The sequence below is a fragment of the Apodemus sylvaticus genome, chromosome 8 (assembly GCF_947179515.1).
Source record: "Apodemus sylvaticus chromosome 8, mApoSyl1.1, whole genome shotgun sequence".
Taxonomy (NCBI): domain Eukaryota; kingdom Metazoa; phylum Chordata; class Mammalia; order Rodentia; family Muridae; genus Apodemus; species Apodemus sylvaticus.
The window spans coordinates 59,984,048-60,004,582 of NC_067479.1; the positions used below are offsets into that span (position 1 = coordinate 59,984,048).

Here is a 20,535-nt window from a genome sequence, read left to right on the forward strand (position 1 = left end):
TGATTTATTTTAAGGCTTTTCACACATACTGGCAAATCACTCCTTGGAAGAATATGCAAATTTACACTCCCTCCCACTATGCATATAATTATTTCAACTTATAATTATGTTTTTTGAATTTTCAACTGGTAATTCTTTACTCATCAATGAGGTTGCTGATTTTTTCTTATGTTTCTATAATTTAAATTTCTATTTTTATGAGGCATTTACTTGGTAATTTTTATTTTCTCTTCTAATAAAAATTAATCTACTCAAGAATTTTTTTTCTACTCAAGAGTACTTTATGATGGTTTGAATTTAAAATATCTTTCAAAGACACTGACTGCCTGCTCCCTGGCTGACACACTGTTTGGGGAGGTTGTGGGACTTGTGTGACTGCGGCCTAGGATGCTGGTGGGAATAGTCTTGAAGGTGACACATCCATGTCTGCTTCCTGCCTTCTGTCCCCAGCTCCTGTCAACATAGGATGAGCTGTCCTTCCTACCATGGTGGACTCACAGCCCCTGAGTCCATGAGCCAAAATAAATCCCTTCTCCTTTAAGTAACTCTTTTCGTGCATTTTGTCAAAGTAACAAGGTAATCAATATGATTACGTATTAAGATTTAAGTGTGGTATATGTATATGTGCATGATATGAATGTGTGTGCATGTGTGGTGGTGCGTGTGCACATGTATATGTGTGTGGTGATAGGATGTGTGCAGGTGGAGGCCAGACCTCAGTTTTTAGCATCTTCTTCTACTATGCTCCTTATTTTTTTAGTCAAGATCTCTCACCAAACCCAGAGCTCAGTGGTTAGTGAGACCAGCTTGCCAGCAAACCCCAGGGGTCATGCTGCCCTACCTCCCCAGCACTGGGCCTACAGACAGACACCATCAAACCAAACTTTTTCCGGGCGTATGAATATCTGAACTCACATCCTCATGCTCACACAACAAATACAAGCTCACTGAGCCAACTCTCTACTCCAGACAGTGTCTCTTGAACAAAATTTGGAAAAAACTCTAGTAAAACTGTCCGGGTTGAGGTTGCTATAACATTAACACAAAGCCAAAAGGAATTCTTTTTTTCAGTACTGTAATATTTTTCTTTGAAAAAGTGGGGGCCCTGCTTCCTCAAGTGCTTAAATGCCTTACCATAGATTTTCTCTTCTAATAAAAATTAATCTACTGAGCTCTGGGTTTGGTGAGAGATCTTGACTACAAAAATAAGGAGCATAGTAGAAGAAGATGCTAAAAACTGAGGTCTGGCCTCCACCTGCACACATCCTATCACCACACACATATACATGTGCACACGCACCACCACACATGCACACACATTCATATCATGCACATATACATACACCACACTTAAGTCTTAATATGTAACCATATTGATTACCTTGTTACTTTGACAAAATGCATGAAAGGAGTTACTTAAAGGAGGAGGGATTTATTTTGGCTCATGGACTTGGTATGATTTGGTATGATTTGTTCGAAATTTCTAGCATCCCACCCAGCATTTCACTGTCTCCTCTTTTTGTTTTAATTTTCTAAGTAGTCTCTTCAAGTTTCTATGGAGTACAATATTAAATTCCTGCTAATTAATTCGAGTTGGCTTTTATATGGTGGCCTTTTTTTTGAGTTCTTTGTGGATTAATACATACAAGTCTTATCTGTGTTCTGTGGATAATGCTTTGATGTCTTATTTAATAAAACATGTATCTGAGTGTGTGTACATGTGCATGTATGCATGTGTATGTATATGTGTGTACATTCTTTCATTATTATTGTTGCTGTTGTTGTTGCTGTAGGTGTGTGCCTGTGTGGTGGTATATGTACATGTGTGTATGAGAGTGTCTGCATTCTTTCATTATTATTATTATAGGTGTGTGTGTTTGTGTATGTGTGGTGTATGTACATGTGTGTACTAAGTGCAGGTACCCACTTCAGAGCTTCAGTTACAGGAGATTTTAACCTACCTAATGTGGGTGCTAGAAATCAAACTCAGGTAGGTCCTCTGGAAGAGTAGTACATGCTCTAACCACTGAACCATCTCTCCAGCCCTTCTTCTATTTCCAATACTATTCTTTTCCAAGAGAGGAATCTCAAGCCCAGCTTCCATACATCCTCTAGGGCAATCCTATATATAACAGCACATAGCACAGAATTCCTATCATGTCAGCAGTACTAGCCTAGCTCCAAGCAGCAATAGCACGTGCAAGAGTTAATCTTGATTGCCAACTGGAATCACCTACAGGACACACTTCTGGATATGTCTATGAAGGCATTTTCTGAAAGGTTCAACTGAAGAGAGAAAACCTACCCTGAATGTGGGTAGCATCATCCAGAGGCTGCAGGCCTAGGCTGGATTAAAGGGAGAATGTGATCTGGGTTCTGGTGTTTCTCTCTCTCTCTCTCTCTCTCTCTCTCTCTCTCTCTCTCTCTCTCTCTCTCTCTCTCTCTCTCTCTCTCCTGACTGCAGATGTAAGTATCCCTAGGCCTCGGATTCCCACCTCCAGACCTTCCCTGCCTTGGTAGACTGCACCCTCAAACTATGAGCCTAAATAAATTCTTCCTTCCATAAGTTGCTTTTGCCTGGTACTTAGCTCTGGCAACGAAGAAAAGAACTGACATACTATATTTTTTCTTTCCTTTTCCTAAAAGTATCCCCCAAAATATTTTTGGGTGGGAGGTGTATGACACACATGCTCTCAGAGCCCCCGTTTACCCAGAATCCATGTAAGCATCTCTATTTGCACGGCTGTAATCACTCTGTAAACTTTTCTCACTTAACCTTATAATGTCCACAGACCGTCTGTCATGTGTGACGATGACAGTTGCTGTTGTCATTAGGATACTATTAGAATACACTGAAGGCTCACTACGAGGGGGACATTTGACAATGCCCTTTCCCCCATTCACTCCCTGGCTCTCACTGCCACACTATAGGCTCTCCCCTATGCTGCATGCTGTGACAGCTAGCAAAGGCAGCATCCCAGTTCTGGCTTCCTTAGCCCTCCCAAATGCTCTCTTAACCTCTTCTGCAGGCCGAGTGCAGCACCCTCCTCTGTGTGCACTTTGTGCTTCATTCCCAGTTTCCAGGATAGGACTGCAGATGGCTGTGGAGCCTGCCAGGGCCACCTGACTCCACAGCCATTGATAGAGGCAAAGGCACCATGTGGCATCAACCAGCAAACACAACAGCTGCCTGATGCTGCAGGGCAAACAGACTCACACTGCGAGCGCCCTCAGAATTAACCATCATCATTTCATCTCATGTGAGCTCTGAACTACTCGTTATCCATCCTGAAGATTGTCTTGGTTTAAAAAAAACAACCAAACAAGCCTGAAAATGGCAGACATGGGTACATTCTAAATGTGCAGAAGGTACATGAATGGGAGGGGTGGTAAGATGGTCAATTTAAGGTCTTTCCTCCTGTCTGCTCCCCACCCCACTTTCTGTAGCAGGTATATTCACTCTCTGGGACAAGCTCACACGTCCTAAGGAGAGCAGTGTGGCATCCCACCCCCACACTCCCTGCCACTAATCTTCTTTCTCAGTCTTCCCAGGACTCACAGGAGCTGGCCTCTTTGGTCAGCACACACTACCATTTCTCATGAATAGAATGTATCACACTTTTGTTCCCAACTGTCTTCCCCTAGTAGGCTGAAAACCACCAGACACAAGGGACCATGGTCCCGTCAAATGCAATGCACTCTTAGAGGGGAAATCATGGAATCAAACCCACTTACAGACACCAAAGCACTACAGAAAACATCAAACCCCCTCAGACCTCCATGCCATAAAGCTGAGTTTGACAAGTATCTACTTTGGTCCCAGACTAACTTTCCAGGCTCTGCCCTGAATCCCATCTCCCCCACTCCCCATCACCCTGGCTGTTCTCTGGCTTTGGGGACCCGAGGTGAGCTAAGAAAACCTCAATTAGCTAATGAGGTGTCCAAGACCAGCACCAAGACTGTCTCGAAGGACCTCACAGGTCATTAACTGCCATCATCCCTGTGAATTTACAACCTCCCATACCACACGGAGTGTGGGATGCTGTGAAGTTCTGCCTGCGCTCTGGCTGACAGGGACACAGAGATATGCTGGCAAGACAAAAAAAATAAGAGTAAATTAAAAATATGCTTCAACCTATAGGTTCTGTTTATCTATATCTTTCTTTAGAACATAACATTAAGGTAAAAGGTCATATCCCTCCTGAAGTATAATTTATATTTACCTTTTATTAAATAATTATGGCATGGCATGAAGTTAAATATTACAGAAGCTAATCAAGGGGGAATTCAATAGAGAAGCCTCCGACGTGAGAGTTCCGTCTTTGCTATACATAGAATGTCTTAATCCTCCACTGGGAATCATTCGGGTTTGCTTAAGGAGTTTAATAACACGCGATTCAACTGCCACAGAGTCTAAATCCCATTTGGATCAGCCCTGAAAAACTTTCATCAATACCTTGAGATTTCATAACATATCTCCTGAGAGCCTAGATCTTTAGTGTCATTTCTCATTTTGACTGTGGGAATAATATATGAATTTCCTTACATATCTTGGGCCCAACAAAGAGATGGAAACTTTAAGAAATGCATGAAAAGGTTACTTTTAAAGTAAACAGAATTTAACTAAAAATATCTATGTGGGAACCACTCATAAACAAACAGACAGCTGGCTAGTGTTTGGTACTAATTCTCCCAAAGGATTGATGAGATTCGTATATTCTATATGATTTTTATATTTTCATATCTTCAGAAGAGCTACAAGAATCAGACCAGACTTTCTACAGCTTATGTTCTGCTTCTGTTTTCCCAAAATCCAACATCATTGATGAACGTGGATAAAGAGTTATTTGTTGGTGTTCTGGGATGATCTCATTAACAAAACATTACAGGAAAACCTTCCTAGGTCTGGAAAGATGGCTCAGCAGTTATAAACTTCCTGCTCTTCCGGAGGACCAATTTGGTTCCCAGCACCCACACCAGGTAGCTCACACCCCCCTGTAATTCTAGCTCCAGGGAATCTGGCATCTTTCCCCACTCCCATCTTGGTGGGTACCCATACACGTGTGTCATATATTAAGAGGGACACTCACACAATTAAAAATAAAAACAAGTCTTTTAATAAGAGAAGTCACTCATGCCCTGACCACTAAGAGGGCAAACCACAAACATGGCATGATGGGAGTTTATTGTGGGGTTGTTGTAAGAATTTGAAAAATGAAATGGGTGAGGGAGGCTCTGAGTGGAGAATCTTCCTGCCACTCTGAGCTGCTGGCGAATCGCAGCACTGGAGTGTGGCTTACTCACTAGTTGCATCCTCACTTAAATCCTAGAATCATGTGCAGCTGATGAATTTCTATCAAAAGGCCATGAAAGGCAACAACTCTGTGCTCAGCTGTGTGTCTGTCTCTACATCTGCAGAGAATAGTCTTCCCTCGAACACAATGTTTACAAAGCCCATGGTCCACAGAAGGGGACAGTACTCCAAATCAGAGGACCCCACAGTCCCAGTTCCAAATCCCAACTCCCTTCAAGAATAAGAAAGCACTTGAAAGGAATCTCCCTCTTTGTTATAAAAGTGCAGAGCAAAGAGCTAGAATCTATTTAATGTGATTGCAAAAGAAGGAAGAAGGGCATCTCTGGCCTTTCCTTTCAGTCCCAGAGAATGATTGTCTATTAATGCAGCAACCTGTCAAAAGTCCTAATACATTCAAAAGTTAAACTTACACAGTTGAGTATTCCTTATCGGAAATGCTTGGGGCTGGGAGTTATTTCAGATTTTGAAATTTTATTTTGAAATCTTTGCATCTTCTTAATGAGATAGCATGGACCTGAGATCTACACATACCATGAACTTCATTTGAATGTAATGTATATTATGTACGTGCAGTGCAAAGATAATGTTTCAGGTGACATTTTTACCACACCTGCATGTTGCCTGGGATCAGTATAATGAGATGTCAGGTGTGGAAATTTCCTCTTACAGAATCATGTTCACACTGAAAACATTTTGGGGGCACTGTCAATTTTAAATTTTTGGATCGGGGATGATCAACCTGTATAATTCAGCATGCCAATGCTCTGGAGATAAGGCTTTCACAACATCTGACCCTAGCACAGAAACTGTCTTAGATATCAGCAGTGCCCAGGAATGGCACCTTCACCCTGCTGCGTGACCAGGAGAGGCTTTGGGAGATTTCGCTGAAGACACATGAGCAGACTCGTTGTCCTCGAAACCTCCTGGTGGCTTCTGATTCTGAGGATATCACTTGTTCGAATTAGTGGCATTCTATGAGAAGTTTGGATGAGACCATCGCAGTTATAAGGTGTTGAGTTGTGCCACTCCTAATTTGGGAGGGGGCACACTGAAACCTCCCTTCATGTCCATTTGAGTCAACAGAGCAAACATGTAGCAGCAGCAATTTAAAAAAATAAGTAAATAACAGAAATAAAGACAAAACCAGAGCGCATCACTCAGAGGCAGCACCCGCCTTTGTGGACACAGGAGAGAGAACACAAGGGAAGCAAAGGTGCATGAGAGAAAGATTAGACGGAAGCCTTTGATATTTAATTTCAAATGAAATATTAATTTAATATTTAATTATGCTTTGGTTTCAGGAGAAACTGTAGTCACAAGACAGATTGTTTGAAGAAGGGAGTAATATACACGGTTAAGGAGACAACTGTAAAAATTAAAGATAAATTTCAGGCATAAACCTAAATGCCACCAGGCAGCATTTATGAATGCACACACGGTGTCTGCAGCTTGCACTCAGAATATTATAGCAGCGAGCACCGGTCCATTAAGGAGCTGGGCGGTCTCTCGTGAAGCAACAGGGTCCAGCAGGGGGGACATTATTCTTTAGACTGAGCTGAAGAAGCAACTGCCTTTCACCAGAGCTGGGGATATGGGCAACTTTGTAAAAGTACAGGCCACCAAGGGAGCTGTTGATCCAACTGGTTTCCAGTTTGAATGGCGATTAATTGTACTCGGGCCAGTTTTTGATGTCTGAACCGGATATTTTAAACTGAAAATCAGATTCATTTCTTTGATGGGATTTTTTCCCCCATGATAATGCTATGAGGGGAAAAAATGAAATATAAAATGGATGAGCTATTAACATTTGAAATCAAGTTTTCACATCTGCATGGTGCATCTTTATTGAAGGGGGACCCAGCACCTCCGGCAGAGCCTTGGGGAGCAGGCTGTCTGTGCTATGATTGGAGGGGGGTAGAATTTTATGTCAGCTGCCCACCTCTCCTCCCGACTGATGCTTGCTTTCTCACCAATAATGAACAGTGCTATTTAATCAACACTTGGGCCTCTGCTAAAATAAAAGATAAGAAGTCTTGGGGGACAGAGGGTGAGCTAACACAGACTCCTCAACTTTCCACGGTGTCTTCAGTAGCCAGGCCATCCTGTCGATTTTAAATTTAATTGCACACCTTGCAAAGCAGCCACACACACCCAGACCAGCTGGGACCTTCCGCTCCTCACTCCACTTGTGACCCCCCACCTGCTTCCCAGCGACCTTCCGCCTGCCGAGGCTATCTCGCCCCTTCCCCATTTCCTGAACAACTGGAATCTCCCATCATCCAAACAGAGAGTAATGGCCTTGTGTGACACATTTCTCAGAAATAATTCCGATTTTACAGACAAGAAGATTCATGAAAGGCCAGGGCTGGTCAAAGAGCAATGAGGGAAGAAGACGTCTGGACCCAACACATCCACGGTGTATCTATCCTCCTGCCAGAGGCTGACGTACTGATCGTGTCCATGACTTCATAGCTCCATGCACAATCACCCTCTGGTCATAAATGCCTTCATCCTCCCTTTCAAGTGGCAGGTCTCACTTGTGTGTGCACATGAATCTGCACAAGCAGGAACACATGTGTGTATGTACACTCGAAGGCCAAAGGTTGAAAAACATCAGTCTTCCTCAATTGTTCCTCCATTTAATTAATTAGCTAATTAATTAATTTTTGAGATAGGGTCTCCCACTGAACCTGGTTCTCACTGATTCAACTCAACTGGATGTCCGATCAACTCCAGGGTCCTTTCCCTCCGGCTCTCCAGCACTGGGATTACAGGCGCACACTGCGATGCCTGGTGTTTCCCGTGGATGATGGAGGGCCGGCCTCAGGTTCTCATGCTTTCCCGCAAGCACTTCCCTGACTGTGGCATCCCTTAGCCCTGCCCCCCATTTTTCTTGAGGTTAGATAGACGGTGCAAAGGATGGCTGCAGGGCTCTCCACAAAGTTGGGGTAGGGGCCAGCAGGGTGTCGGCAGGTAAAGGCACTTGTGGGGCAAGCCCAGAAATCTGAACATAGTCTCCAGAGCATATGTAAAGCTTAAAGAAGAGCAAACCAGAGGCATGCAAGCATCTGCATGCACACAAACACACACACACACACACACACACAACACACACATAACACACACACAACGCATGCACACACACAACACACACACACAAACACACACAGACAATACACATACAGACACACACACACACAGGCACATAGACACACACAGACACACACACAGACAACACACACACAGACACACACAGACACACACACAGACAACACACACACACAGACACACACAGACACACACACAGACATACACACACATGCACACAAACACACACACACAGACACACACACAACACACACATACATAACACACACACAATGCATGCACACACATAACACACACACAACACACACACACAGACAATACACATACAGACACACACACACACAGGCACATAGACACACACACAGACACACACACACACACAGACAACACACACACAGACACACACAGACACACACACAGACAACACACACACACAGACACACACAGACATACACACACATGCACACAGACACACACACACACCACACACACACAGAGTGGGGGGGAGAATAAATATTGTTTTTAAAGTTTGCATAAAGATCCCTGCCCCTCTTACCTTGCTCATTTTGCTTACCCAACAGCCTGACAGCAACCCTCTGGCTGCCTTCTGCCCCAGGTCCAGTTTGCATAGTACTGGAGGACTGAAGACTTTAGTGATTAAGGGCTGAGCTTTGGAATTAGACAGCTTAGAAGGAACCTATTTGGCAACCATGGACAGGTGACTTAATTTGTCTGCACAAAGGGTTTCTCACCTATGAAGCAGAGGTACTAATAAAACTGTCATCGCGGGGGAAAGGTGGCAGTTATTAGAGGCCACAAGAAGAGTCAGGCCCTATGAGCTCAACGGACAACAGACGTAATTACTAAATTACAATCACTGCCTTTTTTTTCTCTCCCTTGTTCTTTCACGATAGAATTTGTCAGACTTAGCTTGCGATGAAATGGACAGCCTGGGGCGAGGGAGATGAGGCAGTAGGGAAATGATCACTGTACAAGCACAAGGGGCTCAGTGTAGGTCTCCACCCCTACCCCTGCCCCCCATGGAAGGGCAGGCACAGTGGTGGGCACTTGTAACCCTAGCCCTGGGAGAAAGGTAGAAATAGGTGGATCCCAGGTGCTCAACAGTCAGCCCAGCTGAGTCAGTAAGCCGCGGGTTCAGTCACAGAGCCTGTCTAGGAGAATAAGTTGAAGAGGTGACCAAGAAAGGCATCCAGCACCAAGCAATGGTCCCCACGCATATCTTCATGGGCAAGCACACCCATGAACACATGCATAACACACACACACACACACACCACAGTGCTCAGGACAGCTTTTCCCCATAAACCTGTTGCCACATCAAATACAGACAGTTGAGAACTCTGCCCAGCCAACCACTGAGGTCCTGCTGGTACCAGGAGGACCTTCATTGCCAGTTGTCTGCAGAACAGTCTTTCAGAAGAGCAGAGGAGAGGAGCTTCCTCCCTCTCAGCCTCAGCTGGGCATATCGCCTCTGGGTTTCAAACCACACACAGGCGACTGGACTCTTTCTGATGAGCTGAGTCCCATGTGACTCTCAACTCCAAAGCAGCAAGTTGCGGGTTAGCAAACTGTGGTCGAAGGAAAAACAAAGCTGCAAAGTCGCATGTGTGAAGAGACTGTTGTGTATCAGAGCCCCGTGTAGCTTGTGTCATCCTTGGCAACAGAAGCCATGGAGAACGGATTGCTGCAGTCTACTTAATGCTAGCAGGTATTTCTGAAAGGTTAAGCCCCGCCATGGTGGTGATTCCTTGAATCATCTGCAGCTAGACCATAGACCACAGAGCTGTTTGGGTGGAAGGGAGTGTGGCAAACGGGGAGCTATGTACTGAACTTTCCCTTCCTGCCTCCTTTTAACATCCCCATTTCACAAACTCCACCTAAGAGTGCCATGACCTTGGTCCCCTAAGAATCCTTCCAATTCTCCAAGTCATGGAGGCTCTGAGATGACAGCCGGAGCAGAACCCATGTCTCCTAAACTCATTTCTTAGATATAGTTGCTGAAATCCTCCAAAGGTGTGATTTGATGGTTGTTATGATCAGTTCAATTAGGGAACTATCCGTGGAGAATCGTACAACTGGTATCCACGCTTTACAGATACAGATATTGAGGCTCAGAAGGGACAGGGGCTTAACAAAAGAACATGGAAAGATGGATGCAAAGCAGTCCCCGGGGCAGCTTTCCTGGCTGACACCCCCCACCCTCCCCGTATATCTTCTTTTAGATCTGCTTCTACTTTAACCAGCACAGCTCTCCAGGTTTCAAGTTTCTCTTTGCTCTGAGACCTGGGTGAGTTTTTGCTCATCATATTGGAGCTGAGCCTTCTGTCTGGACCTACAGTGGCCATGAGTACCATCCTGTAGGGAAGCCCCAGATACAGAACTGAAAGGGGGAGGGGCTTTGAGAACACAGCTTATGTTGACCCAGTGGTTGGAGAGTAAACCAGCTAGAAGCCCGAGAGGCCTTCGCCTAACTCTGCATAGAAAAAGCATCCAGTCTTTCGTAGGCTGGCTGGAATGAGGACCCGGGTCTGGGTGGAAACCTGTTTTCTTCAGTCTTCTGTGGAGGCCGTTGCCTTTCCAGTCATCACAGTCAGCTTGCACGATGCTGCTTTCTTTCAGCAAGGAATATAAGAGGACATGAGCCCATTCCCTGGGGAACCTGGACCCATCTGTCGGTGATACCGCTGTCTTTTGGCCACCAGGAAGAGTTGCAGTTGGCCCAGTGACCTCACGGTGGAAGAACTGGCTCAGTTCCAAGCTCTCTGACTCCGTGTTTGTATTTTTAGTTTCTTCTCTATTGCAAAAGCCTCAGCTGAAGAGTCTGATCCTTCTCACTCTGCCTGCCTCTCACGGCCCCTTCCCCTCAAAAGCAAGGAGAGTCCCTGACCTCCATCTACAAGAAGCATCTTTGTGCACCAAGAGTCAAGTTTAGGAGCACATGCTTTCCATATTTAAACATACATGATATGGATTTTTATCTTGTAATTATTTTTATCAAAATCACAAATAGACACATTTGTAGTTAATTGTGATAACTAATCACAATGAACATGAAAAAAGTAAAAATACCAATACCCGAAAACCATAGTTGCTTACTTATATATTGGTGCAATTATTCCTTTTTTGTGCAAACAGAGCAGGTAGGCTATGTAGCTTCAGCTGACCCATGCGTGTGATGCTCCTGCCTCCACTCCCTTAGTGCTGGGATGAAAGGTGTGTGCTGCCATGCTCAATGTTAAGATTTTTAAATTATTACTTTTTTTAAAAAAAAATGTATCCAAAGCTGGCCTAAATTTTACTATTTTTCCTGAGGATGCTCTTGGACTCCTGATCTCCTGCTTCCTCTTCCCAGTCTTGGAATTATAGGCATGCACCACCACGCCCAGTAGGCTATGCCCGAGCTTTGAAAAACTTAAATCATGGTTATCTTTCATGTAAACAAGATTCTATCTACACCATATTATTTTTGATGTCTAAAATGCAAAACTTCATTTTGACTTAATGAATCCCCCATTGGAGTTCTATAATAGAACTCCAATGAAGAGCTCTGAGCGAATTCAATTATTTTCTGAGTAGACATCACTGAGAGTAGAGCCATTAGATCATGAGGCACACGGCTAGCAACATCTTGGAACACTTTTCTAACCATCCACCTTCCTGCCGCACTGTTTTTCTAGTTCTACCATCCTGTGTATTTTCCTTTGCTTAAACAACAACAACTACTTCGCCCTTGATAAGGAAAAAAAATCTATACCACTGTTCTTGCTCTTGTTGCCACTTATGGAATAAGCACATTGACATAAATCACTTCCCCTCCCTCAATCCTTCTTCCCTCCCTCATTCCTTTCTTCTTTTCTCCCTCCATTCCTTTCTCCCTCCCTCTGTTCCATCCTCCTTCCCTTCCTCCCTCCCATCCTTCCTTCCTTCCTTCTGGATAATGCCCCTTTAGCTGGGGCTGCCCACAAACTCAAGTACCCAAGGATAACTTTGAACTCATAATCCTGCTGCCTCTCCCTTCCAAGAGCTGGGATTACATGTTTGCATTCCTGTGCCAGTCACATGCGTGCATCACTTCTGATCATATTTGCTGCCTCCTTCCTTGGTCCTTGTCTTTATCCCCTAATATGTAATATGTCGAATGTTCACGTCTTTATCCACAGTGAAACAGAAGGGCGGTTGGCAAGAGGAGGCATAATATTTTTTGCTTATTGCTCAACAAATGGATGAATCTTCTTGTATGTAAGACTGTGTTTTCCAAAGCTGAACATGCTCGGGTGCTGTTCTTAATGCTTGACATTTTTGATGTGCCAAATATTACTTTTTATATAAGTCCTATCTCCCTTTTATTTTGCCTCAATGGTCTCCTCTTAGGGTACAGAGAAGCAAGGTTCATGGTGATAGTTATGTCTTAGTTGTATATTCTTTTGAAATATGTACATTTTAATGAACAATAATTAATTTAAAAATATTCCCAGTTGATAATGTCCACCTAGAAATCTGAGTCCTTCTTCCTGATACTTTCTAACTAGCTGGCCCAGCAGACTGTGTAAACCTTTCCCTCACTGACATGAGGGAGAGCCCCAGTATGCCAGTACTTAAGTACTGACATACTTGATGTGTGCAGAAAGAGTTTATTTTGATATTTTTCTCTTCCGCTACCTGACATTTCCATACAATCCCGCACAACCCCATATTCTTTTCATTATTAAACCTTAAAACAGGTTTTAATGTCTGGAGGGTCAAGGCCCCTTTTGTTTTTCAAAACCAGGGTTTCTAGTTTAACACCTTTTCAGATGAACTCTGGTATAGTTTCCCCAAACGTTTTGTTGGTATTTTGATTGGCATTGTGCTAAATGCATTCATTAATCGACATCTTTACAGTATTAAATCTTCCCACTTCTCCGCCAGCTGGAAGCCTTGTGCCCTCCCTCTGAACTCCCCCAGCACTTTATACCTTAAAACACATCACTTTCCAACGCTACCCACCCAATTTTTCAAACTTGAAACCTGAGCATTGTCTGCATCCCTCCCCCGCCAACCATCACCCCATCCAATCAATCATCGAGTCCCGTCAATGCTACTTCCTAAATTCCATTCACTTCTGCCTGTCCCCACCACCAGCACTGTGGTCCAAGCTTCTGTCATTGCTGGTCTGGGCCACCACACTGGCCTCCATTTGACCCTCTGCATTCACACTGCCTTATAAGCCATTCTATGCACCACAGACAGAAAGGTGTGTGTGTGTGTGTGTGTGTGTGTGTGTGTGTGTGTGTGTGTGAACTCACACCTATGAGAGCATGTATATTCATCTGTGTGCATGCATGGAGGCCAGAGGTCTACACTGCGTGTCTTCTTCAATTGCTTCCTTTTTGGGACAAAATCTTTTGATAAACATGGAGTTTACCAATTCGGCTGGACTGGCTGGCCAATGAGCCCCAGATGTTCTCTTGTCTGATTTCCCATAGCACTATGGCACTATGCCTGGGTGTGTGGTGTGTATGTGTGTGTGTGTGTGTGTATATATATATATATATATATATATATATATATATATATATATTCTATGTTTCAGTGTCAGGGCCTTGTGTTTATATGGCAAGCACTGTGCTGGCTGGGCCATCCCCTAACCCCAATATTGCCTTTGAGGAATCAAATCTGATCGTGATACTATTCCCCACAGTAGTCAATGAGTGGAGAGCATTCCTGGGTGACCTAAGAGATTCCAAGAGCCTTTCACGTCCAAGACCCTCTGTTTGGCTTATTCTAAGTTCTCCTTAATACTCAAGTTTGAGAACACTCATTTCAACACTTGAAGACCTCAAGTTCAAGGGCACTTTGGACTACATAGCGAAACCCCGTTTCAAAACAAACAAGCAAACAAACAACAAAAAGTAATTGAAATCCAGTTGCTACAACTTCTCACATAAGTATTGAGTATTCATCACATTTGCCATTCCTTGTTCAAACCAGAGGCCACAATGACACCAGTGTCAGTGTTTCTTTAATGCGAGAATTAAAGAAACACTGATATACATGTATCTAAAGCCTTGGCTTTCCAGTGTGTGGGAGCGGTGGTTGAAGTCCCAGGGACCTATGGTATCATGCAGTAGCTTGAAATCACAGTAGAAAGAATACCTGCACGGTGACAATCAGGAAATTCTGCAACCCAAACTTTGTTTTGAATCTCCCAGGGAGCTGGCTGTTTGACCATTACCATCCTTCCCTAGCCCTCATGTTACAGTGTCCTCTCCTCAGTTCTGTGGCATATGTATCCTACTTTATAAGGTGTGGCAGAGAACTCTTTAGCAGGCCAGTCAAGCATGGGTCCAGGCCTGATGACACTACAACATGTACACCTTCCCTTGACATCTTAATGTCTTGGAAGGTGAGAGTCTGAAGGTCTGGTGTGTCCCAAGTGTCAGTGCTGAACATGGTGAGCATGCTCAGTACATACAAGATTCAGCATCATGGATGCACACTCAGCGCACACAAACATGGCCATGTCAGTAATGTGTCAATACGCGGCAAATCAAATCTTATTAAGCCAGAAGGAGTGCTTCTGTGCTGACATTGACACTTAGGTATGCCACATAGCAGCTATGACATCTTGGTCTGTCTTCCACCAGGTACTATGTTTGTTTGAAAGAAATACAGATCCTTGGATGGAAAACTGTTGTTTCCAAATGTCCTTTATATTTCCCTCTTCCAAGAAGCCTTTCTAGATTTTCCCCGAGTTAGTCTTTCCCTGATAGACATTCCAACAACCCCTTTGGCTTTTACATATCTTATGAGACTAAAACTAATTATTGGGATCTAGAGTATCTATATTCTCTTCTGAAACAATAGGGTGCTGAGGTATCCTAATGTTACTTGTCTTGTATCTTGAACATAGTTTTGAATACATATTTAGTCAGTGACTACACTACACTACACTACACTACACTACACTACACTACACTATACAGCCAGAGGTTAAGAGACATCATTTGTCTGAGAGCCAATGTAGGTTTTCGCAATTAAATGCAGCTAGAAGTAAGAGCCTCAGCTTTCTGAGGAAGTGTGCACACAAACACACACACACACACACACACACACACACACACACCATCTGTTTCTAAGTGTCTTTAGTCCCTTGAGAACTGAGATCATTCCCAACCTCAGTAGAGAGTTGGAGGCTGGCTGCAAAGTGCTTGTTAGAATACTCACCTCTATCTTCCAAGGCTAGACCCATCAGCTACTCCCAGGGGAACTTGAGATTAAACACTGGAGATACCAAGAATGTGTTAAGTGTCCTGCAAAAAGGGCCTTCTTCACCAGGCATCAAGGACAGTCCATTCTCCAAGGCTCCTCCTCCCCCAGTTGTTTCTTCTCATCTCTCCTCGCTGTCCTCAGCCCTCCTTTTTTGGAATTCTCAAGGGGCCTTCTCAAGCCTCCTTCCACTGTAGAGCTGCCTTCCCATTCACGGCAACACCCATCTTTGCATTTCTTACTCTTTTCTAGATCCTCCCTGGTTCAGCATTTTCCCCATTGCCCTCATCCTGCCTGCGTTCCTCATTTCCCATTGCTCCCTTCCCCAGGGACTTCACTCTAATACCCTGGAATTCTTGTTCCTATCCAGTGGCATTGGGCTCCTTTCATTTCAGGCTCATCATCTTGCTATAGTCTTTGCCAGGCACACCCCATCACACCAACAGAGTCATGACTTCCAGGTACAGTTTCAGGAAACACCACTGACCCACCAGCTCTCTGGGGATATAGGGTAATAGGAAAACTATATGAATGGATCACAGAGGAGGTGGTATGTTTCTGTGTGTTGTCCCTTCCTGGGTTACTGTTCTGAGCTCAATGTCCCTTCTTCAGAGGGGTCTCCTGATGACCAGCCTGAGAGCCCTCATTTTCCTACCCATATTTTCACCTGAGTGACATAACACCATTCATTGACTTTGCCATCTGCCTTGGACCCCAGAATGTTCACTTCACTAGGGTTACTCTACTTCCCTCCCTTCAATATCTCATAAGCTAGAGTTATGTCATTTCGCAAAAGGCATACATGAGTGGGTGAACTGTGCCCCACTGGGAGCTATAGTAATAGCTTTTCTTTCCCATCACTTGCTATCCACGCTGAGACCAGACCAGATCAAATCCCATGATCCAATCCACACTGAGTTCTCTTCCTGAACCTCATACTTCTTACAATGGATGCTTTGCATTTTGGATTTAGAAAATCTCTACCTGCACTCAGTCAACCAAGTACATCCTCCAAAAGTTCCTAAACCTCCAGACAGGGAAGAAATCCTGTCTGGTGTGTCATCTGTCCTCACCGAGAGAAAGCAGTCATTCGACATTTGGAGTAGACACTGTGAAAACGACATTTAGTGAAAATTGAATGGGTGGGTAGGTTTTACTTTTGTAAGGCTTTAAAATACTTTGTACCACTCTACTGGGCAACATGCTTGAATTGCTTTCAAGAAAACTCACAGCCAACAACTTTGATTATGTCTACCCAACTGCTCATACAAAAGTCCCTCGTACAGTTATGTAACAAAGATATGTTTCTAAGGGTTTGCTCCCAAAGTGAGTTTCCATAGCCATCAACAGATCATGTAGAAGTTTCTTGCGTCAAGTTCAAATTTAGAATTGAGTCTTCACTTCCCATTTGATGCTCTTCACTCGGGTCACTCTTCCCACAGTACCAGAAAGATCTAGAATAACTAGGCTGATTACAGAATAGAGATACTGATAAATAAAGCAAAGATGAACTAGGAACCAGTTACCTCAGAAATAATTTTCTTTCTTACCTGTGTAGATGAACCTGCCTGGGGCTCCTTTGCAGAACTGTTTGGATTTATAAGATAGTGTCACTTCCACAACTCCAGGGATATGCCGGGGAGGGGTCTGTACTCTGATGGCATGAGGGGTTATAAGCTGAGAAGTGAAGAGGCAGGGGAAGACAGTCACTAGACAAGCCACCAAAGAAAGAGGTTACTGCTCTTGGCCTCACATATTAGTTTGGCAACTGCCAAGCCCAACTCAGCACCCCTACTTCATTTTTTGGTAATGCACTTAGTTTGTTTTGCTGATTATAAATTGTAAGTCAAACATATCCAATTTAGAAAATTGGGGATTTACAGAACTATGCAAAGAAATCTAAAATATAATGCAGAAACAACCGATATTAGGATCTAGTGTGTTGCCCAGACATTTCAATGGCTGTGTGTCACAGAATTAGATTATGCATATTCACTATTATCCTGACTTTAGCCCCACACACACAGCATCATAGCATAAACATGTTCTTCTCTGGTATCATTAGATTTTTTCTAAAACATAATTTTTGATGGAAAGATACTCTAACATTGTTCTCCATCATCTCCTATGATCCAATATTTAGATTCTAATTTTTCACAATCTTATATAAATACTGCAATGAATATTTATCATTTTAAGGAATTCATTCCCCAAATGTTATGACTTTACATGTCTTGATACCCTGGATATTTTGCTCGTACTAGGTATTCAGGACTGAATATTTATAGTTCTACTTCACCAGGAATTGCTAGTTCCTCCAGCCCAAAAGAACTATGGAGCCAAAGGATATCATGGGAGTAAATGGCTTTAACCTACCTCACTCCATACAAGCATGGTACCAAACACAACTTGGAGACCGTCAAAAAAGTTGTCACCAATGATGATGACCATGGCCCCTCCTGTGGTCCAGCCTTCACTTGGGCTGATGGCTTTGATGCAGGGTGTAGCTAGGAAGAAGAAAAAGAACAAGTCAGCTCTGTGTCCTTAGTGGGTAATGTCTGGGGTTTGGGAAAGGTACTGTCCTGGAAAGCTGTTGGTCATTCCAAGAAGCTGTGTTGATTTCCCATCCTTCCCTAATTGGCTGTTGGTTTTTACCAGGTCATTAAAGCCTAATGAGTTGGCCATTATGTATGAAAGACCGAAACACTTAGCTAATTGTGTAAAGGGTGTTTTTAAAACTCTGTTGTTTTTGCCCATATTTTTATAAGTTGATCACTCTAGAAAAGTGTAAATCCCTTTTCTCTCCCCACCTCCTCTGCCCCACAATGCTCAGATTTACAAGGGTTGTTAACATACTAGGGAGAGAAAGAGGAAACGAGATCTATCGTAGTTGAAGGGTTTGCTCAACCCCACCTAGAGACAACCTCTAATCGCTCTCCCAATTCTGTATAACAGAGTTTCCTCCCTTCATGAATATGTTCAAGACCTCTGGACTTTGCATCCCAACAGGAACCCAATACTGTGTTCAGGCCATAACTAAACTCAATCCATCACTCTATTTCTAAAGTTGACAGGGTCAAAGGTGGAGGAGAACTTTGGCAGGACTCCAAAAACATGAGCCCCCTTTGAACGGCCAGTCAATCACATCCAATCAGTCAAAAGAAACTCGAAGGGCTCAGAGCTCTGAACTCTGGGATTTTCTTCTTCCCTTTCAGTGCCCACTGTGGGAGAATTAACACCGCTCCAAATTCTTTACTGATTCAATCATTTTCTTTCAGTTCATTAATTCCTATTTAAATTATATAAGATACATTTTAAGGGTTGAGTTGGAAAGAGGGCTGGTGGGTAATATGTAGTGATGTATCAACAGTAAACTCATAGCTGGATTTGATTCTTGTAGATAGCATGAGGTCTTCCAACACCAGCAGGTTTGGAGAGAGAAAATCAGGAAAAGCAAGTGAGATGGAATTCACTTAGGTTTGTCAGTTTGTCCATTGGTATACTTTAATTTTTTTGGACAACTTGAAATTTAACAGTTACCAGTATTTCTAATTAGTTTAATGCACTTGGAAAATGACCCAGAGCAGCCCGTGATTTCTTCTTGTCCAAGCAAACAAAAATCAATTAGTGTCAGCTTCACTCTGCACACTGTTTTGTTTTGCCCACAATCTGTTTAAAGGCACATCTGACACTTCTTCATGCACGTCTGGCACTGTACTGTTCCTGTTTAACTAAGATGTCATAGGCCCGAGATCGCCTGAAATACCAGTCTCGCTGAAAGAAAAACACGGATTGGAATAGAAGAGAGTAAGAGCTGCATGCTAGCTGGGAGCTGAGTGGGGCGGAGTACAGTCAGCATGTACAGCAGCACTTAGAAATGCCCATGGGGCGGGATGGGGCTCGGGGGTAGAGTGCTTGCTTAGCATACAGGAAGTCCCAAGTTCAATCCCCGGGACCACATATACTGAGTGTGATGGTGGGCACCTGCACTCCAGCAGTGGGAAGGCAGAGGTAGGAAGATCAAAGGTAATTTCTAGATAGTAAGTTCTAGACCAGTCTGGGGTAGAGACTTTGTCTAGAAACAATCAAATGATGCAAACACAGTCTGGGTCAGGTCCCAGCCCTACCTTCTGATGGGTCAAGCCTTCTTGCTCTCCTTCCATGCTTAGAGTTGTTGTGAACAAACATGTTGTCAGAAACAGCCAGCACATGTCCGTCCACATTTACTGTCGTGGACAACACGACCTGCATTTAAAGCGATAAGGGGAGAACTTGGTCAGTTTCACACCAGGACTCCTTGTAAAATACTTCTGCAAGGTGAAGTGAGAAACAGAGCAGAATTTTGGAGTAGAATGAGAGGCCGCCTCTGGCCCTTGGGTTATTATGTCTCCGAGTTCAAACTCTGTCAGTGTCTTGACAGGGGAAATTGGCCTTCTATCTGCTGTTTCCAGAAACCTCATCGCCAGCAGGGCTGTCCTCTGGTGGATACCACAGTTGCAGACAGTGGCAATGCAGGAACTGAAACAGAACCTCCGCTGGGAAGCTCACTTCTCCAAGCTCGGAAACAAGGATCCTGTCCCATGGACGGTGGTCACTGGAACACTCACTGATCAGTTGTGTCCAGTGTCCCTCTGCATGTGTGAATAGTGATTCCATGAGAACATGTGGCTCCCCAAATGCAGTATGGGAGATTTGGATTGTTTAGTGTCTAACTGGAGGAAAGAGCAGGGGTGGGCATGGATCAATTGGAGTAAGAACTTGAACTAAAAACTAGAATTGAAATCGAGGCCACTGCGTCCTAACATAAATTCGAAGACAAATCACTGACCCCTTTCAAGTCTCAG

At 43.8% G+C, this 20,535-nt stretch overlaps 1 protein-coding gene across 6 annotated transcripts in view; it reads right to left on the bottom strand.

The window, feature by feature from the left end:
• Positions 1 to 20,535, bottom strand: part of Ebf2 (EBF transcription factor 2) — a 196,140-nt gene that overhangs the window by 21,403 nt on the left and 154,202 nt on the right. For 4 of the 6 annotated variants that reach the window (XM_052190497.1, XM_052190499.1, XM_052190496.1 and 1 more), the window contains 3 exons: positions 19,819 to 19,936; positions 18,068 to 18,198; positions 17,242 to 17,368 (listed from right to left, as the gene is read on the bottom strand). In XM_052190497.1, the coding sequence (XP_052046457.1) occupies positions 17,242 to 17,368; positions 18,068 to 18,198; positions 19,819 to 19,936 (376 nt within the window). Of the gene's footprint in view, positions 1 to 17,241; positions 17,369 to 18,067; positions 18,235 to 19,818; positions 19,937 to 20,535 lie in introns of all 6 variants that reach the window. The other 2 variants (XM_052190498.1, XM_052190494.1) reach the window with 1 other exon arrangement.